Source organism: Corella eumyota, chromosome 7, assembly GCF_963082875.1.
Source record: "Corella eumyota chromosome 7, kaCorEumy4.1, whole genome shotgun sequence".
In the NCBI taxonomy this organism is placed as follows: Eukaryota; Metazoa; Chordata; class Ascidiacea; order Phlebobranchia; family Corellidae; genus Corella; species Corella eumyota.
Genome location: NC_137496.1, coordinates 4,278,084 through 4,301,691, shown reverse-complemented (window position 1 = coordinate 4,301,691; position 23,608 = coordinate 4,278,084). Strand labels below are relative to the sequence as shown.

Sequence of the window (23,608 nt, the reverse complement as noted above, 5' to 3'; positions counted from 1 at the left end):
AATCTACAATATTTAAAAGTAAAACTATAATTTAACAAAATCAATTAAAGCACAATGAGTATAATGAGAGTATAGGGCTTGAGGTAATTTAAATTAAGACATGAAAAATCAAAAAAAATTGTTGGCATTTAAAAAAATAGAAGTAACTAAAAATATATATATGCTATAATTAAAATTTTTAATTAACGATAAAACAATAAATACAATGCAATTTTGATGGCAAATCATGTGGCTTAAAAAATAAAATTAATTTTATTAAAAAAAATTTAAAATTGTAGGAACAATCGAAAAAAATATTTGCAGTAACAAAAAAAATGAAAAATTCGTCATGAATAAAACTAGGGTAAAAGTATATATATAAAAAAAGTTGTCATAAATAAACACTTGTCATAGGATATTTTAGAAAATTTAGTAATGCACACATTTTAAAATTAAAAAAAAACAGCAACATTAGAGCACATTATATCTGATTTCAAATGGCTTAGTTACGTAAAAAAAATTTGTTAGTAAAAATACAATTTTTATCGACTGTCAGTACGCTAAACACACGAAAAAGTCCTGCAAAAAACAAACGGAAAATAACACTAAAATAACGTAATATATTTGTGAACTAAAAAAAATCTTCCACTACCTTTCCACTAAAAAAAACTGTAGACGTATTCTGAAATAAAACAAAATATCAAATTTAATCACTTGTAACTTCGTCTTCGCTGTCACTTCGATCATCCTTTGCCACGTTACCATCTTTTTTCATCACAACTGCCATTTTGATTATAATCGAAGCCCAGAAAATATGAAGTATTTGTAGCACAAACAGAAGTCCGTTGAAGAAATACCATGATGTAAAAGGCTCTAAAATTTCTCGGCTTTTGACAGCAGCACAGTACAAACAAGAATACGGGTAGATGAATAACCTTGATACGATAAACACAACTGCAAAAAGAACAAAGACATGATCGGCTATTTTATTGTATTTTGCGTACAGAATGCATTTTCCTCCTTCTAATATAATGTCAGAGACATCATGAACAGCCATGACTAGTGTCCCGACACGTACAAAGTTTACCGTGTAAGAAAACATGATTAAAAAAATGGTGGCGAGGTGATGTATCATTTGCTCGGTAAAGTCTTTTCTTCTGATATCCGTCATCACGGTAAACAGCAAAGAAAAGTAGAACCCCCCTTCGAGCATATAATAAAGATATACCCCCCATGTTAAATTCTGGTGTGGATGACCTATCCAACATTGATAATTGTCCCATAGCCAAGGTGATTGTATAAGCGTGCACATACCAAACGTGAACACAAACAAGTAAAAGAAAAACCGCCAACTTGCTTCTGAAAATTTCTTCGTAATACTTGGGCGATCAGCATTACGCCGCCTTTGAAACCATTTGCTCACAGACGCTTTAGTCCAATCAATTTTTTTGGAAACTGTCTCTATTTGCATATCTGATGGTTTTTTTACAGTAACATACATTTGTTCCAGTGTTTTGTTTGGCTTGACCTGTTTTCGCTCATCTTTAATGTTTAGCCTTGCTGCAACACGCCTTACTACCAAGTGTTCAAAAACTTTTCTTGCAAGAAAAATGACCACCGCAAAAAGTGGCATTGCAATTAAGTCCCTTGGTTTTGGATGGTATACATCTGGTGTGTCCACCATATCTGCATAGGTGGTCCCTGTTGGTAACCAGAATTTTTCAGACCATACTATATCCAATATATATGTCAACACATCCATTATAACCTTTTAAACTAAACCGTTTACACAAAGTACAGACCTCCTGTCAGCCCTAGTTATCTAAACACCTTAAATAAGAAATTGTTATTATAATACAAAAAGAAATGAATGGATATTGTTAATATCTCTTCTTCAGCGTTATTATCTATTTTTAAAATGCGTTTTTATTGAATTAGATCGCCCGCGGGGCTGGTTTCTAAAGCTTTCCCGCAAAACATAAACTTATTTTGCTCAAAATAAAACAACTGCTATCCGACTTTCTGCAATTTCAATTTCATAATAAACACAACAAGCATTTATGTTTTGACGAATTTCTAGTCTGTAGTCATTAGTAACCCCCTACTGCCAGTACTGCTTGACTGCCCTTCGAAATTCTATTATCTGATCATCTATTGTTACAAATAACAATAACTAATACAATGCCCGATAACAATCAACAAACAAATAAAAGACAAGTCGTTGATTGTTTTCAATTATTTTCAACTAACTTGCTCTACATAACAATTGTGGTTAAGCGAATTATTCATTACGACAAACCCACAATTCCTTAAAGGCGTATCTAATTTGAAAAGAGTGGCTTTACGCACAGTGACTCAGGTCATGCATAGTGGCCACTATAAAACATTACTAATTAAAAACCACTAGGTCCCTGTTTTGTTAACCAGGTGAAGTCAATTTCTTTTAGGCTATAAAGAACACATCAAATATTACTGTACTTTTTTAAAATACACCTATTGTACTGGTACTTGGCAGGGACACTCTGCCTCACTACAAAAGATTTGGGGTTTAACCCTTGCTACTTGCAGACAGTTCTTCTTCATACCTAGCCAAGAATTAACCTCATGTTTAATAAACCAAGTTATAAATATCTATAACTTGTAAATGTAACTAGAGACTGGGTCAAAATAACAAATGATGGCCTATCAATGGCCTTCAAGTCGTCCTACGCACATCAGGACAAATAAATATGAAAAAAACAGAATGGTTTTCTTTTCTTTATTTCACGATCCAACACAAGGTATTACAATCCAATAAAGAGTAAACTTTTTCATGTGTGCTTTTGAATCTTTCGGTCAGAACCCAAATCAAGCGATATAAACATTTATGCAATCAATTGCTTGAAATTTCAAACTTCTCGCATACAATTTTAGGGTGCAACCGAAACTTACCGACCATCGACATTTCATATGAACTTTTATAGCTTGTGTACACAATACGACAGAGATAAGACCCCATGCAAGAAAGGTTAAGGGAACCAGGCTATATTGGTATATAGACTTGAAACTAAACATTTATTTGTAAACAGCCATAGTGCTTTACACAGCACAAGTGAAACAAAAACACACAAAGCAGCAAAATTTCAACAAAATATCAGACAATATGGTGGCGTCTCTTAAACAGGTATATCACCGTGCTGTGATAACTAAAGAAAAAAAAACAACGAAGAACAGAATGTTAACTAATGCTTGACTGTTAAGCATTTGGGAGAATCTTTGTACAGTTTTGTAAACATCAATTTTAATGATGGGATTTCGAGTCCTGTAGCCTAACAATTACGATGCAGTAGCAGTTACTTCATTGGCCTTAAAATAGAAAAAAAATATTGAATGAAGTTTAATAAACTCAAATTCAAATTTTTATTAACCTGTATTTAAACCGACTACGGTAAACCCCCTAAAAAAACTAGTCCAAATAAAAATAACAAGACGGAAGGCCTAAGGTTTGATTCCAACTGCTGTCCCACCTATTGTTTATAAAACCGGAGGTCAAAGATTTAATTCCAATTGCTGCCCTACCTCTTTGTTGTCCTTAAGACCAGATGACTAAGGTTCGATTCTGACTGCTGCCTTTCCTACTAAATAAGCATGAACCAAAATATTTTTTGTTTTTACCTGGGAATGCTCCTTATCATGTCGATGATGTTGGCTTTTGTCATCCTTGTAGTCATAGTTGACCCACTGTCGACGGTTGTTTCCCCAACCCCCTCCTCTGTTGCCACGGTAATTGTTACTCCTCCAATTGTTGCCACCTTCATTCTGTTATCAGAAAAAAATGTTTTTTAATACAAAAAAAAAATTTTAAAAATTTTTACGTAATTTAATTTTTACCTGTTGTTGGTCACCACTCCTGTTGTAGTCGTTTCTGTTATTGTAGTCACTTTTGTTGTTGTAGTCATTTCTGTTGTAGTCGTTTCTGTTGTTATATTGATCATTTCTATTGTTGTAGTAGTTCTGACGATTGTTGTAGTAATTTGGCCTGTTATTGCCGTCATCGCGCTGTTGATATTGATAACCCCCGCCACGACCCCTGTAACCTCCTCGACCTCTACCCCTGTATCCTCTGCCTCGGTATCCACCTCTGCCTCGACCTCTCCAGTGTATTCCGAAAGTTTCAGAGTTGCGTTTACGTTCCTCAGTCCATGACATTCGCTCTCTGTTCAAGGGTCAATAAAACTATTTATAATGCATATAAATTGTTTTTACTTTTTCACAGAAGAAGTCCTTTTACATGGGGCATTGAATCGCATTTCGAAATAGCCAATTTAAAAATATTTTTAAGGTGCCATTTTTAAGAGAATTAATTAAACGGATTTAAAACATTTTTTAAATTAAATCCGAAAAATTCTGAAAATTCAAACTGATTCTAAAACATTCTAGTACATAAAAAAAAAAAAAAAAACGATTCAAAACGCTATTATAATAGCAAGGTTTACATTAAAAAACGTTTTGTTAAAACCAAATACTGTTTAGTAGACTTAGTAAAACTAGCTTTAAAAGATTTAAGCGTCCATGTAAAAGAGCATAACATAACTTGTCATTAAATCTGGCAGTTGGGCATGACCTCAAAAATAACCATAGTAACTCCAAAAATATAGTTTCATTTTAGAATCGATATTTTTAAAAAGAAATGTTCTTACCCTCTTGGGTTCGTTGTTTCACAGGTAATATTATCAAAGAAGCTCTTTCCCTTGTCATAATACACAACTTCATCGTCTTCTTCCGCATCCGAGTCCTCCAGGGGTTCGGTGCTCAGGTTTCCAGAGTCTCCGACCAAATTCTCGGCTTTTTGATCCTCCACTTCATCATGTCCTCCCTCTTCCTTCTTCACATCAATCGTTTTATCTCCTTTATCACAAAATATTACTTTATTTTAAATAAAGGTATATTATATTGAAAAACAGTTCTAATGTTAGAAACTAAATATTTAAGAATTAAATGGCCAAAAAATCAAGTAGCATCAAAGAAAAATTATTTAAAGATTCCAAAATATTTTTACTATATTCCAAAATATATTTATATCTAAATATTACAGTTTAAAAATTAAAGGAATGCTAAACCAACCCGGAGTTATTTTAAGCTTGGAAAGTAACTCTCTCGTGATCTCTTCTTTGTTAAACTGGGCATTTGAGGTCTCAAAATCAAAGTCACCATCAAATCGAAGAGGATCATTGCGAGGAGTGAATCTTCGTCCTCCTCTTTGTGGCCTGTTTCCTAATTTCACAATCAAAAATTTAAATAAAAAAGATTTTGAACTTTTTTAAAAATATTTTCCACCTACCTCTGTAATTGGAAGAGTGGTGATCTCCTCTGTAATCTCCTCTGCTTCTTTGTCCTCCACCTCTTCCTCTCGAATCATATTCTCCATCCCGGTTCTCATTGTTGCTCCTCTGATGATGATATTGCCTGTTTCCTCCTCTTCCACGGTGATCATCGTATCCGTCTCTTTGATGCTGGGATTGGAAGTTGTTGGAATGCCCACTGTTGTAGTACTCGTTGCTCTCGTACGTTCGTCTGCAAAATACAATGCAAATTTATAATTTATTACTACATTTTACATCACGTTACCGGCAGCTCGGTGTAGTGGTGTAAACAATTAGCTTTACAACATGAGGTCCTAAGTTCAATCTTCACTGCTTCTATGCTGTAGAGCTCTTAAGAAAAGTGCTATAAACAGTTTAAAATTCTACTGGCCATTGCATTTTTTTCGGGCAATTATAATCAATAATATCCTCAACTGTCAAAGCAACTTGAGATTAAGTCGGTGTAACTGATGTAATTGTATGTTTAAGTCGTTAAGTTAACCTTCCCACATCAAGGATAAATAAATATACATTAGTAATAGAGCGTATTAAAGTTACAAGCAAATTTTTATGAGATAATATACACTTAGTTATTATAGTTTAGTTTTTTATTATTTTTTTCAATGTTGCACATTTGAAAATTTAATAAAAAAAAACAAAACTTTACCTTTGTTGGAATGAGTTTTGACTTTGTGGGGGATTTCCAGTCTGCACTCCTTGCTCCAAGGTAGGGGATGTTCTTCCTATACCATCTGATGACTTTTCCAAACCTTCCAAACAAAAAAGATAAAAAGAGTTAAAATTGATGGCAAAATAAAAGAAAAACAAATAATTTCTTCTTCAAAAATTTTATTTTTTTGCTACCTGGTTTTAGTGGGTTCTGCAAGTTAGAAGGGGGCAACATTGGCGGTGGCTTACTTGGGTCTGGGGGCATCTGACCGGGTGCCATTGACTGGAAACCCATACTGTGAGGTGGGTAAGCATTAAAGCCAATCTGTGGTGGGGCATAACCACTGCCCACTAGTGGTGGCAGTGTGTTGGCTTGCGATGTTACAACAGACTAAATATTTAGACAAAGAAAATACATTTATTTATATATATATAGGCCAATCCATTATTACATTATAGTAAAGTTTAACAACGAAATAATTCAATAAAAGTGTAATTTCTGTAGTTCAGTTTAATTTAGTGGTTGGGATAAGACTAATGTACAAAATGCAGAATTGTGCGAGACCGCATAAAAACATTAACAAAGGTGTAGTTACTTTAGTTATAAAATCAAATATACAATGATTAGTAGTTTAATATTACCTGAACAATAGCAGGATCTTGAGTTAGAGTTGGAGCTGTCGGTGAAGGTACTGGTTTAGGTGGTTCACAGACAGTCAAGTCAAAGATATCGGCTCCACGAAAAATGATGTACTCATAAACTTCATCCCGGGCAGCAACCTGCCGCTCACATTTTCTACCCTCGGTTCCATAAGATTTAACTGCAGCAAAATGTTAAAATAAATATCAGGTCATTTATATTTGCAATTGCAGTTTTAGATGGCATTAAAATATACTTATTCTGATATATAAAAATTGAAAGTTTATTAAGTCTTTTAAAAATAATGCTTAAATAAAAGAAAACTGTCATTATAAATCTTAAAATTAACTTACCTTTTGCCAATGCAACAGTTGCATCCTCCGTATTAATTGTGTATAATATTCCTTCATATCGAATTTTCATTTTTGATATTAGACTAATTTTACTCCCGATATAAGGGCTTCCGCACGACATTCTGGCGACTTTTTATGTTCTGTAGTCCAGTACAAATAAAGATTCAAACAGATTAAAAATAACAGTGTTCGAGTCTAACACAATGCCATTTCCAGCTAACTAGAAAAACAAAATTTCCCTGGCTAACGATCTACCGCCATCTAATGAACAAACCATGCACTAAAGAGAATTTCAGACTCGGTGACGTCCGCGCGCCTTTTAATACGTCATAGAAAACAAAAAAAGAAAAAGGGAATGAAGGAGCTTAACATTATATTTACAGAAGGAGGGTCGTTGGTATACATTAAACGGTAGTTTTACCAATAATATTTTAATTTTGGTGTGACACTTATAATACTAACAAAAATATACACCTAATTATGCCGTCTAACCTGAATACCAACTAATTTTTTATAAAAACAAGAATACAAAAGTGCACAATATTGCAATAAATAATAGCTCATTTTAAATAATTTTTAATAATATATTTAATTGTTTTTTGATTTAAAATTGTTAATTTATAAAAACAGAGTACTCCTAATAATAAGATGTAAACAACATATTAAATTGAAATATATGAATTATTATTATTAAAACAATTAAAATATTTGTAGTTTTGTTAATAATTAGCCGATGTTATAATTTTCACCTTATTATTATTTTTAATAACTGAACATTTTTCTACATCAATTCAACTCACAATTTAAGTTTATAAACTTTTTAAAAATTTGTAATTTTACTCCTTTAATTAAAAGTGTACCAGCCCTTGACTATATATTAGCGCATGCGCAGATCATTCTATCAGCGGCCGCCGCCAAGCTAAGGTAAAATCATTTTAAATTTTTGGTTTAGTTGCTCGTGGTTGCTGCTCGTTGCAGTTGTCCTAAATCATATTTTAAAATGTGTAGGGTGCAGTAATTAAGTTGTTAATCAGTTGATTAGACCCCTACCGTTGTTTTGCGCGAGTTTAACTTCGTATTTTCTCAAATATAACGCCCCTTTTTGATCATAGTTACTGCTGCATACAAAAGTTAATACGGATAATATCTTATGAAATTATGACACTCGTAACAATCGGACAATTAACAGAAAGTAACATTTGCAGTTTAAAGGTGAAGATATTTAGTAATATAGAAGGAACTGACCGTCTAATACCTTAATAATAATGCAATAGGCAGATAGGTTAGCGTATAAAGTATAGGAAAATTGGGGATAACATATGTTCTAACTGTCTATGCTTAAAGAAGCCAAAAAGTATATCATATTACAAAGTCAATACCAATCTGTCAGTAATTAAACACAGGAAAAATAACCCCTTAATCACTTATTAATACTTGCAGAAACCAACTTGTATTTCATGTTTAAATAGAATGCACATCGATCTGTAAATATATATCTGAAATATTAAATTTTGTTCACTCGAATAGGGAATTTTTTTCGATGCGACTAACTAACCAAGAAATAATGACAACCATCGGTGGAAGTATTAACTCAACCACGTCTTACGTCACCCTGAACTCTTTGCAAGGAAGCAATACAAATGCAAATAATCAAAATACGAGCGCTATAAACAGTAATACCATGACGTCAGGGACTACAAAGTTCATCCAATTGCAAACCGTGCCCCAGTCATCGATTTCGCAAACTGCGATGACCCCCTCGGTGTCTACCCCGCTTGTGGGTCAGGGACAAAGGGTCGCAACTGCAAATATGCAAGGGCAGACGCCGCAGCGAACGTCTGGGATTAATATACCCCCTGGTAAGTTGTTTCTGGTATAACAATCATATTTGTTTTAATTTGTTGTTTTTATGCACAAAATATATTGCACAAGAGTTAGCAATATTAAACAAAGTATGATGGAATTTTGCAACACAATTGCAGCACCTTTTTACTTGACATAAATATAGATTAAAATTAACATAATTATTAAAGGAATGGTGCTGACCAGAACAAGTAACGGTCAACTGATGTTGGTAAATGGTAACCAGTTACCGTCTGGTACAACTGCACAACAACAACCACCACAACAATTGGCAACGACTCAAGTAAATAAAAAAAAATCTATTACTAACAATAAAATTCTAAAGTTAAATCTTTGATGCTGTATTTTATTTGTATATTCTAATCCATTAATTTGCATTTAAGGTTGTAACCACGGCAACTAGAGTGTTGCCTATTCAAGCATCAAGTTCTGCTCCTAATCCTTCAGTGACTGCTGTTGGGAAACCAGTAGCTGTATCCTCACCTGTCACTGTAAGTTAAATTACTAATAACGTTGCTTAATAATTTATTCCATTATCGCATTTGACTGACTTTTAAGTTGTTAAAACCTTGACTTTACTGCATAAGGTTTTTAGTTTGATTCCCACTGCTTTCATGGCGTAATGTCGTTAAGTAAGGTGCTATAAATGGTGTGAACTCATTACTAGGACTGGCCAGATCCCCTGACAAGCCCAAAACTAATTGGCATTATTTGGCTATTTGCTTATTAATAATCAAAACTGCCCAGGGCAACTTCGTCTAGACTGTGAAGTCGGTCTTTCCACATCCAGAATAATGTCAAAAATAAAATTAGGCAGCACTTTTTTATTTGTAAAACATTAATTCAAGGTTGCGACGACCCTCTCTAAAACGCCAGAGACACCACAAAACAGTCAACCCACCAACTCTACCCCTGTCTCTCTAACTCAGGACGATATTACTAACGTGAATAAATGTCGAAACTTTTTAACAACTTTAATTAAACTCGCGTCTACGGGAGGCCAGTTACAGGTAACTTCAAATTTTCTTTTTTTTAACTTCAAAACTTCAAAGTTATTTTATTTTTTGGTATATATATATACTAAATTTATTTTTGTTTTCTAAGGAAACTGTCCGGAATGTCAAGGCCCTGGTTCAAAACTTAATCGACGACAAAATTTCCCCTGAAGATTTTACGAAACGGCTTCAAACCGAACTGAAATCTTCACCCCAACCTTATCTAGTACCTTTTTTAAAGGTAAAAGTGCAATTTTTTTATTAACTTATAATGTTGAATCAGTAATGCATTAATGCGTTGTAATGTTGCTAAGAAACAACTTTACTATAAACAAATTTAGTTTTGGGTCATTTTTTTAAAGATTTTAAAAATTAAAAAAAAATAAAACTTTCACAGAAAAGTCTTCCCCTCCTCCGTCTTACAATGATGCAGCAGAGTCACGGAGGACCTGTTCCTCCTGCTGTGGTTGCCGCCGCCAACAGGGTCTCCACTTTATCCAACGACAAATCCCCTGCTTCTCCCAGACCGAAAGTTATCAACAACAAGGTTCTAAAAACCCCGACAACTAAGAATTTCCGGGTAAGGGGCTAATTAAAATAAAAAAAAATTCTATTTAATTTGTTTATTAGTTATCAAATTCTTGTACTATTTCTAGAACAATGTTCCTGATATCCGGTTACCCCGCGTGTCGTCGAACGGACCCCCACTAAAACACCCCTCTCTCCAACAACCATTTCAGCAACCCCCTCACCCCGCCATGGTTTCTGGTGCAAGAACCTCATCCTTAACTGCGATGAGGCCCCCTATTTATGGGGGTGTCCCAAATAGGGGAAATCAAAGGTGGGGTGCAGGGGCTGGATCAGGCAGTGGGGGAACATATAAGTAAGAATTTAAAAACTTTAAAATAAATTATTAAAAATGTTAAAAATTTTTATGGAATCTTATGAAACTTAATTCTTTTGTTTATGACATCACAGAGAAGATGATGATATTAATGACGTGGCCTCAATGGCGGGCGTGAATTTGGCTGAGGAGAGCTCCAATATCCTTGCTACTAACTCAGAGCTGGTCGGGACTCAAACACGATCCTGTCAGGACCAAACTGTCCTCAATGCTGCAGTCCTGCAGAAAAGAATGTCAGAAATCGGTAATAAAATTTTTCTTTAAAGTTTTGAAAGAAGCTTATAAATTTAATAGAAAAATTAAAGAACCTATTTACTGTTTTTTTAGTTTTCCAAAACATTTTATGCAGTTCTAGCATTCTAGGGTGTATTCTGCAATTATTACCTGGGATTGCAGTGTTTTATTTGTGCCTAATTTTTTTTTAAATATTTTATTTTTACTTTCAGCATCTAGGAACCCAGTCATCGAACATATCCACTCGGATGCAGTGAAGTTACTGACCTGTGCTGCAGAATACAGGTTAAAAGAAATTTTAGAGAAAATATCATTGGTTGTATGTCATAGGATGACCAATTTTAAGGTAATGTTTTAACAACCTAGTCTTGTATAATTGATTACTAAAAATAGGAATTTTCGAAGAAAAAAATTTTTATCGATAATTTTATGTTTTTGTCATTTTTTTAAAGTGGAGGGCAGATTTTTAAACTAATTTATTATTTAATTTTTAATTGACCGAAATTTTTAAAAATTTTAATTTTAATTTTGAAGGAGGAATCACATTATAAAGTTTGTAGCGACGTAAAAACCCAACTCAAATTTTTACAAGAACTTGATCATATCGAAAAGAAAAAGCACGACGAGGCGGAAAGAGATATCCTTATGAGAGCAATGAAGGTAAATATAAGAATTTAATCTAATATTTGTTAAAATTTTGTTAAAAAAAAACAGTTTGAAGTAAATTTTTCAAACAAGCCAATCTATATATATTAGAGCTTGGTAGATGATAAATATATGTATGTCTATTGCCCTACAAATTAAATAAAACTGCTGTTTGTAATCTGCTGGTAAATTATTACTTTCATATGTTTACGGGTTGCGACCATATTACCATTTAAATGCCAACTGTAGAGTGGACTATCGCCTGGTATTTAAAATGGCCTTAGTGTGCAAATATTAAATTTTTTTGGGGGCGCTTCGAAAAAATCTCCAGACTAAAATTATATTTTTCTACAGAGTCGTTCCAAAAACGATAATCCTGAGCAACTGAGATTAAAGGAAAGAGCAAAAGAAATGCAGCAGCAAGAAATGGAGAAACTACAAATCAGGAACGCCGATGAAACGGCCCGAAACGCCATCGGCCCTAGAAGGAAAAAACTCAAAATGGAACAAACAGCACATGGCTCCTCTAGTGGTCTATATGACGTGGGTTAAATATGTTAATTTGATTTTTTGTGTAATTTCCTTTTAAAAACAGGGTTCAATTAACAAAATTAATTGTTTTTTAGTCTATGAATGTTAACAGTACTATGTCTACCTCTAAGTCTACGGTGAGTCTACATTTTTTTTATTTCTTTAAATTTTTAAGATAATAAAAATTTATATTTTTTTAATTGAAAAAAAATTTAATTTTAAGGCCCGGTCTCGAGTCAAAAGAGTCCAACTCCGAGACCTAATGTTCGTCCTAGAGCACGAGAAATCATCGAGCAAATCGACTAATTTGTATAAATCCTATTTTAAATAGCACAACTTAATGTGATTTTTAAATGCACAGAAGGCACATGTTTAAAGTTATGTGTTTGGGATAAGCAAAGTTTGTATGGTCAAGCCATAATTTTTCACTACCATTATCAATCTTATAATTTTCAAAATCAAATGACACCAATCTAAAAAAAAAGTTGGTTACTATTGCTTTCTTACAATATAATTTTTCACCAAAACTTTATTAAAACCTATAGAACTAAGCTTTTGGTCCTGACTTCCTAACATTGGTTATACTAAAATTATTTTGACTCTGTCTCAAGACCCGGTTTTTGTTTTTTGGATCCGGTAAATTGTGCTATAGAGATCATATAAAGCATGTGTGTGTAGCAGTGTCTAACTGCCAACACACTCTAGACGCAGTCACGTGATGCACTTCTATTATGATGTCACAATCGATTACCGCAACAGAAAACCTTGTGTGTTCCAATTGTTTGATTTTTTTCCTTCTTCGTTTTTTTTAGGTGTCAATATTTTTACAACCCCCTTTTTCTACTTGATTTTTTTCTCTCTCTTTTTTCCGAGTTGAGATGTTTGTGATATTTAAGAAAAGCCTTATTTCAAGGCACCAATAGAATGAAATAGAAAAAATTAAAAACAATTGTTGGTATTATATGTTACATAAAATTTATTCTACGCTTTCGAACAACAAAGAGACAAAAAAAATGAAACTAAAAGGAAATAAAATATATGCAGCTTTGCTTAAAGGTTGAAATAAAATTGTAAGCACAGTGCACCAAGCAACAAAAGATAGATAACGTTATCTTCCAAAAGTGGGTCTTATGTTTATTTAAATTCAGGTACCGTAGTGTTACCAAAAATTATTTATTTTTTGTTATAAAAATTAGGAATGTTTTAATATTATAAATAATTACTAAAAAATAATGGAAACACTGTAAATGGGGCTCAAAAAAACTACCTAAACCCAAACCCCCCACCTCCAAAATTATCACCCTCGAACAACTCCTCTGTTACATCTTCTTCATCGCTTTCAGCCCCATCCAATTTACCCCCAGCATCACCATTGCCTAGCATTCCTTCACCCCTACCCAAGGGCACACCCACAGCCCTGTGTACATTTTCAATGGTCCTCATGTTAATAAAGTAGGATAGAGTGACATTGGGCATGCGAGAACGAAGCTCTTGGATATATTGGTAAGCCTGTTAAAGGAAAAAATGAATTTTTAAACAATACCATTATATGTAAATATCTTACACCTTTAAGGCTTAGTAATTTTTTTTAAATATTACCCAAAAATGGCTAGGACATTCATAACAAGACTATGCTTGGGAAAGAGAGTTACCATGAAGTAAGGCATTAATAAAGGCCTTCTTACATTGAAAATAAATAAATACATAAAAGTGTCCAGCAATTTTTTACATTTCACTAACTAAATAGTACTATATATAATTTAATGTTTACAGTATTTGATACATAATTTATAGACCAAAAAGGATCCCTAAAACATTACCTTGTCGTAGTTTTCTTGTGATGCATAATATTCGACCAGTAACCCGTACACATCACCATATCTCACAGAAGACTCCAAATCTGGTTCATTTAACAAACTGCAGCATTGTTTTAAACCTTCTTCAGCATCACTCTCAAACAATCTAAACAAAGAATACATAAATTAAAATCACTAAAAAGGTTATGAAGTGTTATGATTTATCGTCAATAAAAGAAGGTCAACTTCGTAGCCTGTGCATAAGTATATTTGTTATCTCAAATTGGCTTTGCCAGCTATGTATAATATCCCCCTTGTATACAATTGCCGAATTAGTAAAATGCCTTCTTTATAGTCTTAGTTGGGGTAAGTACTAAATGCACTACAGCCAAGAACAGATATAAATACTAATCAAGTTGAGGCAATCTACCTTCTTGTTTGGATAAACTTTTTCACCAGAGCAATTCTTGCTTTAAGTTCAGTGATTTTTGCCTCCTGTTGTTGTTTATTTGACATTTTTGCTTTTGTTAAGCATTTAAATGCTTCAGTTAATGCTCCGACAGCTTTCTCATAATTCTGGTATTCATCAATTTCAACCTGCAAAAAGAATTATCACATAAGAAAAAAAATAATTAAAAATCTGTTATTTTAGATTTTTAATAATTTTTACCTGTGCACATGCATCGTAAAATCCAGCCAACGAATCAAGAGCTCTTCCCTTCTGATAGAAAGTAATAATATTTTTCATGATTTCGGGATCTTTCCTCCAGTCCAAGGATTGCAAATAGTTGGCTGCCATGACATAAAAGTTTCTGGTTCTCGAGACGCCAGCGAAAAAAATAATTTTCTCCGTGTCACCAGATTTAAGCAGAGCCCTCATCGCCTACAAATTAATATTATTTTCTAATTGTAATTTTTAAATTTATAGTTTTTTCTTCCAATATCGGCTAAGGAGGATATGTTTTTATATTTTTATCGGAAAAGGGTGTGATATTATGACATGTTTAAGCTCTCTGTAAACGCCGGGCTCAAGGGCGAATAGTGTGGCATTTGTGTGACTCAAACCCAAAAACTTTTTGCTCGTAGTCTTATGCGATATTTAGTATACCAGACAGCGGAACTTAAATTTATTGTAACATTAAAAAAGTAGTTACCTTCTCTTTGTCTCCACCCTGTGTGTATTTCTTACAAGCGAGATGATATTCTCCTTGTTTCATGCAGCAGTCGCCAAGTTTGATCAACAAGTTTTCTCTAAGTGAGGACTCCATTTCTTCTTTGGGTGGAGTCAGTTTTTCTACAAGCTCTTCGTTCAGTCGAACATCGTTGGTATTGCACACAGATATTGCTTCAGAATACTTTAAAGAAAAGGATTATTTAAGATTAATAGCCTAAGTATGAATCGCCTGTTAACATAGCGTCTTTTTTTTAATTCTCGTTGTTTTGATTTCGAATCGCCTAATTGGCTAACAACTTTGTAAATATTGCCCTCAAGTGACCGAAAAAACGGTTTTTAAAATCAATACCTACCTTTTTAGCCACTACGAGCATAGCAACGGCTCTATCATATTGCATGTGTTCGGTAAAATATTCAGCACATCTTTGTAGCAGAAGAGGATCGGTTCTGTCGTCCAACTCCTGTGAAATTAACTCGAGGGCAGCAAACTGCTGACTTTCGAAAGCTAGCTCAAGGGCTTTCGAGAAATGGCCAGCCTAAAAAATGCATTTAATATACAAGTAAAAAAAGCCAAAAAAAACATAGTTAGAAAGAACAACAAAAAAAATTATTTTAAATTGTCATATTTATGCCTACCTTATGGTATAACATGACAGCTTTGTCCACTGTATCATGCCTATCTTCGTAATGTCTTGCAGCCTCCATCATATCTGTGGGTGAACTCAACAGCGCAAGGTTCATAAGCTGGTCTTCAAATCCATGTTCCTATTATAAACATAGAATTTAATAGACAAAAGTTATTGTAGATACTATTATATTATAAAGCTTTTCTATTTTAAAAAATGCTTTTATAACATTTTAGATGCTAAATTTTATTTAAAAAAAAAGAAAATAAACAGAAAAGTATACTGGGTATCAATACATGAGGTCTTAAGTTTGATCCCTGAAAGTTTTATATTATAGATTTGAGAAAAAATGCTAATGGCACTCTTGCAAAGAAATATTACCTTGCAAATTCGTATTGCATTTCCATATGCCATGGCTCGAGTAAAGAAGTGAATTGCTTGCTTTATTTCATCGTTGTTTTCAAATTGTCTAGCTAGGTGATAACATGCAGCTCTATCTCCTGTCTCATTGGCAACATCAGCAGCCTTTAAAAATAACCTATTTTAAAAATAATCTTGGACATAAATTAACATAAATTAACTTAACTTATATAATAAAACCTTTTTTACCCTTTTTTGTAAAATTTATTTTGGGGGTAAATTTTTAAAAAATTTGGGGAGGGTCAAATATAATTTCTCCTTACCTTTTGAGGGTTCCCGCAGTAGCAATAAACCCGTACAAGTGAGAGGGGGTCAGCGGCTTGTTCATAAAACTTAAGAGCCGTTTCCATGTCACCTGTTGACTCCATGTATTGAGCCCACCATTTACGAAGTTTACTGAAAGTTTGGAAAATCATTTTTATTTTAAGCAAAAAAAAGTTCAAAAACTTAATATTTAAATGTACAATTACATATGAAACTTTTTACTAATGTGGCCAAAAATTTTAACTTTTAGGTGCATGTTAAAATAAATAATAACCCTTTCCCATTACAGAATTTAAATCTATATATCATGGAGCCTAGTGAACAATGCAGATATGTATAAGCAATTTATAGGCATACAAAATAAATAAAACTTTTATTTGCGGTGCGCGGGTGATTACCGGGTGTAAATATCAGTTAATTGTTGGGTGCAATTAACAATAATCAAAATACCAACTGTGGGGCAGGCTATTGACTAGTTTATCAATAAAATTTAACATTTAGTCTCACCGATCCGAACTCTGCATAATGTAGGCTTCTAACATTGGCATTTCGTCAAACAACATTCGAGGTACTTCGAACAAATGAGTCCCAGATTGCTCAAAACTAAAAATCAAAAAATATAAGCATTATATAATTTTTTTATGAATTTTAACAATTTTTTTCACAAAGTTTTTCTCTTACTTCGGTATAGCCCGTGTAATGTCACCAGACGCTTCTAAGTGTTTAGCATATTTATAGAAAGTTGTTCGCAAATGTATTCGATCATATAATTCAGCCGTTTCAAGAGCCTAAAAACATATTTTAACACATCAGTAACATCTACATTAACGTACAAATTTTATATTAGTTTGTACTGTAAAAAATAACTAAAAAGTTAAATATACCTTTCCCCATTCCCCGGTGGCTTGGTAGAACTGGTTTAGAAGATCAAAACGTCCGCAGCCTTTATACAATTTCTCTGCCTCATCCTACGAATTTGGACAAAAAAAAGGAAAAAAGAAAGAAATTAAATAATTAGCAAGATAAATGCATTAAAACTGGTATACCAATGATATTATAACATTTTGCCTTATATATTTTACAAAAAAAATATAATTTACGTTCATTCCAAGTTCCAGAGCCAGTCTTGCGATCTTAGCTTCGCGCTGCGGCTCTTTTTCTGCTTCCCTTAATGCCCTTGCCCCTCTTGCATGCCCCATATTGGCAAGACAGACCCTCGCAACATCCAGCCTCCGCGTTTTGACACACATCCTTGCCATACTATCCCAAACACCGGTTCTAAAGCAAAAATAAATTAAATTTTATAAGATTTTTTAGGAAAATATTTTTTAAATATTTGGTTACACTTTGTTTTTTTACCCTTTGATAAGTTTGATAGCCTTAAAAGCTTCGTCCATGTCCCCTATCGTTAAGAAATAACTGAAGTTAAGCATGGCAGAAATTGAGGCGGGATCTTCGTCACCCAAACCAACAAAATCTCTCATTGATTTTCGTAACACAAAAGTCTAAAAAAATCAATTTGAATTATTTTGATGCTAAGCCAGATTTCTTAGGTTTAAACCCTGCTGTTTCCATCTTTTTAAAATTATAAATTTTTTTTGATGGAGGAAATTTTTTTTCTAATTTTAAATATTTACCTCATTGAATTTTGATTTTTTCTTTAAATCTGTATTCTCCTCAGAAGCATCTTCAGTATGAGCACTCTAAAAAATAAATTTTAAATTTATTCTTAAAAAATTTTAACAAACCCTTATACTACTATTAGTAATTTTATAAAATACCCAAAACTCACCGATTTAGTGAAATAAAAATAAGGAACTTTGAGGCCAATCAATTTTTCGTGAGACGTTGATTTTTCAAAGGAGTCTTGTAGCAACAAACCATGATCTTGAGTGCTGAACAATGAAACTACCATCGCATCAGGCTAAAAAACAATGCAAAAATTTATTAACTCAAAATCAATCTTAAAATACAATTACTTAAACTCAATTGAACTTCGACTTAAAATTCAAAAAAACTTAAAATTCAATCACTCAAACTGAGTCAACCTCAAAATCCAATTACTCTCAATTAAATCTGAAATCCAATCAAACTTAAAATATAATCACTTAAACTTAATTAAATTTCTCAAACTCAATAAAACAAATACTCAAACTCAAGAAAAAAAAGGTTTACCACATGAGGTGTGGGAGAGCCGCTTAAAATGGAAGCTGATGATTTTCTTCCTTGTTCTTCTATCTCATCTCGTGCTTCCTCTGTTAGTTTGGCCTCACAGAATAATAATCGGTTGTCAGTAGCAGCCCAATGAATGCTAGTAGGGTAATGGTGGGCAACTTCTTTTGCTGCTTCCAAGCGACTCCTAAAAATCAAAATTGTTTAAGATAATTTTTTTTCTTTTTACATTTATTTATTCTTGATATCGAAAGGTCGACTTTACGACCTAAACATAGAGTACCATCAGTTACACTGACCCAGTCTCAAGTTGTCTTTGGCAATATGGGATAAAATAATTTTCCCATAATTAGGCTGCTGATTAAGTGTTGGCTCAGCAGGAGTTAATACCTTATATAGTTTTTTACTTAAAGCCAATACAGCCTTATAGCAGTGACAATCGAACCCGGCACCTTATGTAGAAATACCAAGTGTTCTGACCACTACACCACGCTGCCGGTGATTGTAATTTTAAGATTTTTTAACACGACTTTAAAAAAAATTTTTACTGTTCAAGGTCGGATTTGGGTCCAGTGTCATTGGTGTAATCCTCAAGGTCATTCGATCCTGTCTGAAGATCGAAACTTTCTGTTTTATCAGACTCCAAATCGTGGACGTAAATTTTCGTGTCGGGTTTTAAGTGTCTCTGCAAATATTTAAAAAAAATATTTTTTATTAATTTGTTATAGGTTTACTAGTTAAACGCCCAAAAAAATTGCCTGCGCACCAAAAAATGGCAGTTTTTTAACTTAAAAGTCTATAACTTACATTTTATTTAAACATACACTTTTTAAGTATTTTAATGACAAAATATTCCTTACATTGTTTACGATAATTGCAACTTTAGTTCCATTCAAGTTACAAGACAAAGCTTGAATTGAACCAAAGTCTGGGATAATTTCGCTGAGTGTTTTAGTGGTATGATGAGGCTTTGCATCCCTGAAAAATATAGATTGCAATATTAATTTGTCCTTAATGTAAGCATGCTAATTTTTCAGCTTTAATAATATAGGCTAGCTTTTGTAATCCCAACCAACTCCTAAATTGCGATAAGTTTTAAACTATTATTGACTTTATAAATATGAACAAGTCAATAATAAATAGTCTATTATTGACTTGGTCATATTGCCCAATTATTTATTGTCAATTGAGTTGTGGGTGTAGTAGAATTAAGTACCATTAGAGGGCTACAACACTATAGCAGTGCAAACCGAACTCGGGACAACGTGTTGTGATGCCTTTAGCCACTTTAACCTCTGTCAGTACATTTTTTTAATGTGAGTTTTACACACATTTTTATTTACCTTCTGGTTAGATCATATACTCTGAAGCAGCCAGTGTCAGTGCCAACCACCATAAAGTTTCCACGAACATTTATATGAGTTGGCTTTCCTTCATTCTCTTGCAAATTCAGAAGTTGTTTTACTGTACCCTAAAAATTAACAATAAAAAAAACTTGGCAATTTAAATACTATTAGTTTGTAGCTTAACATTAGTAACCAAAGCTGGCTTAAACATTTTTTTTAATTTTACCTGAAAATTTCTAACTTGAACACTTTGTTTATTATTCATTCCCTTTGGTCTCTCATAGGAAAATAAGCTCTGATCATGCAAAGCAATTAAAGAGGAATCACACTCAAAATTACCTTAAAATTCAATAGAATGTTATTAAAGTAAATATCTTTGAGGCAAAATACCTAAAAAAATTATAAATTTTTTTACCAATTTCATTTTCTGAACGAGGAGTCACGTCGAATACAGAAACTTTCTTGCCGTTCCAGACAGCAATGTTCTCCTAAATTTTGCATAGTACATGTTAAATAAATGACACAACTATTAAGTAACATTAATGCTTAGTATACAAACCGTAGAAGTTGCAATCCCGTTGTACGCAAATTCGGTTTCAAATTCAACATAACCTCCTGTCATTGCTACTGGTTGTGATATATGTTGTGGAGAGAGACCTAAACCTAAAACACAGAGTTAAAAATAATTAAAATACAGAAATCGCATGCGAAGTGGGGTAGTGGTAAAAACACTTAGTTTCCTTACATGAGATCTTGGGCTTGATTCCCACTGCTTTTAGATTATACTGCACTTACATAGTACATGAAATTTTTGGCTTGATGACTACATGAAGTCTTGGGCTTGATCCCCACTGCTTTTAAGTCATAGTGCCCTTAAGTGAGGCACTAAAAATGGAACAACTTCTGCTAAGCCAAAAACCAATGGCCTGAATATTTAAAGGAAACTAAAATCAATAATATTCCAAACTGCCAAAATCCATTAAGCCTGGGTCAAGGTTACAAATGCTATTCTATGTTTAGGACATAAAGCGGCCTTCCCACATTAAGGATAAATAAATATAAAAACAGTGTTAAAAAGGGATTTATTTATACATACCTGATGCACTGTTCTGTTGTATTGCCTTATGCCCAATAAAATTGACAGAGACTTTTCGTGGCCCTGTTTGTGTTGCAACCATAGTGGCAGAAATCGAAGATTTCGAGAGTTCCTCTGTAAAAATCTTGGCCCCTTCTGACAAGCCCACCGCTACAACAGGAGATTTTGGGCACCACTGAAAACATTTGAAGTATGTAAAAATATATAAATTTTCGTAAAAACATTTCAGGTTAATCTAAGAGTTTCGAATTACTTTTATTAGTTCGCACGACACGTCGCACTTTAAAGCGTTCTGTAAACTCCATTGCTCTTCTGTTGGAGTTTTGCTCTGATTTTTTGGTAATTTCTTCCATATGGCTATCTGTTGCCGATCGGTACAAGCGGCTATAATGCCTATCAGAATAAAAATGGACATAAAATCAATAGATACTTAAAAACCCTTAAAATTGAAGGGTATAGTTTTGAAAAACGGCTTTTAAAAATGTAGGTAATGTAAGTATCAAAATTAGTATACTAACCATCATAGTAATCTACTTTTGTGATACATTCTTCAATAAAGAAGTTGGATGTTTTGTCTAATGGCAAAGATGAATTATCCCCGCTAACTAAATCCCATAACCTAAAGGTCAATATTTTCTTAATAAAATTGCAAATAAATTTTTTAATCTAAATGAAAACTTTTTTTAAGGTTTATTTAGCATTCAATTTTAAATTGTAACCATAAATAGGGAAGTTTAATTACCTTAGTGCACGGTCAGCTGTAGCTACTGCTAAGAGCCCCTCTCCTACCCAGGTCATGTGACCACTTCTCTCTTTTCCACTAAACTTAACTCTCTCCTTTTCTAAGACTGAACCATCTGATTTCACTTCACATTTCACAACCTTAAAAAATATTAAAATTTAAAAAATTTTAAAAAATCTCTGAACTAAGAAATGTGAAAGGGGGAAAAGTTCGCACCTGTAGATCAGCTGATATGGCAACCAGGAGTTCTTTCTCAGGGCAAAATAGAAGTTGTTGGATGGAGGAGTCAAGGACTAAAGCCTTAGTTTTTTTTCCACTCTCGTCGATATAAAAAATTGTTCCTAGAATATATGTAAAACAATTTAAATACAACTAACCTAAGTTTAGGTGTGAAATTTCAATAACTATCTATAAAAATGACATTATATATAATTCCAAAATAAACCCTTCAAAAAATAAACAAGCGATTAAAGTAAAAACCCAAAGGAACAAGAATGCTGTTCATAGGGCAGGCTTTTAACTATTTTAAATCAATTTTAAATGCTACCTTCAGCTGTCCCAACGTAGAGAGTCAACCCTTCTTTTTGTTGTGAACTGCCCAGCATTGACCTCTTGGTACTATCAGCAAAAATGTCCAGAGCTCTTTCATCTCCTCTTACTGCTGCCCTGGCAAGACTTTCAATAGTCCTTGATCAAAAAAATAATTTAATATTTAACAAGGCAACAATTACCAAGCACTATGGAATTAATTAATGGAGGAACAAGGGTTTAAACTTTACCCAAACTTGGAGGAGTTTTTGGGTCCATGCTTGATGGCACAGTGAGTGATCGGGGAGTTAAGGTTGATGCGATAAACGGGATCGTGTTGAACTCTTCCACGATTGTCAACTTTCCAACAGGCAAACACTCCTTCCTACAAAAACAATTAAGGTTAAAAAAGATTTGTACTTCAACTAGCTATATTTAACTTTAGTAGAAAAAGTTTGGTGAAGGCTGTAGTATTAGAACACTTTGCTTTACAAAATAAGGTAATGGGTTCAATTCCCTTTGCATCTAAGTTGTGGCACCATATAGTAAGGGGTTAAAAGTGGTATAAACTTTTACTGAGCCAAAAAATACAATTAACAGATTAATTGTTATGCAACATTTTTTTTAATGCAAACTCCCCAAGACTAGATCGATATAACAAATGTTAGTCCATGTTTAGCCCGTAAATTAAATCCTCCCACAATAAGGATTAAAAATTAACCTTGTCTCCTGAACACAATCTGCTTCCGCTACTCGTCCAATTTAAAGTCGTCACAAAACTGTTGTGCAGTTTCGGGATCTCAAAGATCTCTTTCTCCTTGTGGTTCCACATCAACAACTCTCCGTTGCTCCAGGATGTTGCAAGGAAGTTGGATTTGGGATGCCACTCGATGTTGGAGGGAGGAACCGATCTCTCGATGAGGGGCTTCTCATCATTTATCTTTACTCCCTTTTAAACACAATTTTTTTTTAATTTTTGTTTTTATAAATTTTTTGGAGAATTTTTTACCTGTTTTGAGTACAAATTGATTACTCCTTGCTGGCCAGATTGTTTAGAACCAACAGCTAAAATTGAGTTTTCCTTTTGCCATGCCAGACAAACTGCTTCCCCTTTAGGCCCATCCAGCTCACAATCAAAATATAAAGCCATCTTATATAATCATAATATTATTTCTTTTAAAATTTTCAAACCTTGTTAAAAAAATTTTCGTAAAACGTAAATTATTAATTAAAAATAATTGATAAATATAAAATACAATCTGTATATGTGGTTTAACAATGCCTTTCTT

At 33.3% G+C, this 23,608-nt stretch overlaps 3 protein-coding genes and 1 pseudogene across 3 annotated transcripts; 1 reads left to right on the top strand and 3 right to left on the bottom strand.

Annotated features, from left to right (window-relative positions):
- Positions 1-82: 82 nt before the first annotated feature.
- LOC145759771 (ceramide synthase 6 pseudogene) lies at positions 83-1,801 on the bottom strand (annotated as a pseudogene).
- Positions 1,802-2,723: 922 nt separating this feature from the next.
- On the bottom strand, positions 2,724-7,252 carry LOC145760590 (protein LSM14 homolog B-B-like). Its single transcript, XM_082574511.1, has 10 exons — positions 6,984-7,252; positions 6,633-6,811; positions 6,186-6,381; positions 5,989-6,091; positions 5,300-5,532; positions 5,083-5,232; positions 4,659-4,866; positions 3,850-4,174; positions 3,634-3,777; positions 2,724-3,324 (listed from the first exon to the last, which is right to left on the bottom strand). The coding sequence occupies exons 1-10, from the start codon at positions 7,102-7,104 to the stop codon at positions 3,295-3,297; spliced, it is 1,689 nt and encodes a 562-aa protein (XP_082430637.1). The 5' UTR covers positions 7,105-7,252; the 3' UTR covers positions 2,724-3,294.
- A 1,180-nt stretch (positions 7,253-8,432) lies between these two features.
- LOC145760506 (transcription initiation factor TFIID subunit 4-like) lies at positions 8,433-13,164 on the top strand. The gene is made up of 13 exons (XM_082574412.1): positions 8,433-8,842; positions 9,017-9,129; positions 9,230-9,337; positions 9,695-9,856; positions 9,951-10,082; positions 10,239-10,421; positions 10,498-10,724; positions 10,820-10,989; positions 11,192-11,325; positions 11,514-11,639; positions 11,979-12,167; positions 12,251-12,292; positions 12,379-13,164. The coding sequence occupies exons 1-13, from the start codon at positions 8,524-8,526 to the stop codon at positions 12,484-12,486; spliced, it is 2,013 nt and encodes a 670-aa protein (XP_082430538.1). The 5' UTR covers positions 8,433-8,523; the 3' UTR covers positions 12,487-13,164.
- LOC145760505 (intraflagellar transport protein 140 homolog) lies at positions 13,114-23,469 on the bottom strand. Its single transcript, XM_082574411.1, has 32 exons — positions 23,329-23,469; positions 23,041-23,268; positions 22,571-22,704; positions 22,339-22,478; positions 22,008-22,132; positions 21,792-21,931; positions 21,568-21,668; positions 21,303-21,442; positions 21,050-21,224; positions 20,513-20,616; positions 20,369-20,441; positions 20,180-20,292; positions 19,951-20,078; positions 19,468-19,585; positions 19,156-19,292; positions 18,611-18,794; positions 18,228-18,359; positions 18,073-18,138; positions 17,795-17,940; positions 17,536-17,713; positions 17,320-17,403; positions 17,117-17,223; positions 16,943-17,038; positions 16,435-16,567; positions 16,133-16,276; positions 15,762-15,890; positions 15,479-15,661; positions 15,106-15,306; positions 14,622-14,834; positions 14,382-14,548; positions 13,976-14,117; positions 13,114-13,664 (listed from the first exon to the last, which is right to left on the bottom strand). The coding sequence occupies exons 1-32, from the start codon at positions 23,467-23,469 to the stop codon at positions 13,419-13,421; spliced, it is 4,548 nt and encodes a 1,515-aa protein (XP_082430537.1). The 3' UTR covers positions 13,114-13,418.
- Positions 23,470-23,608: the final 139 nt, after the last annotated feature.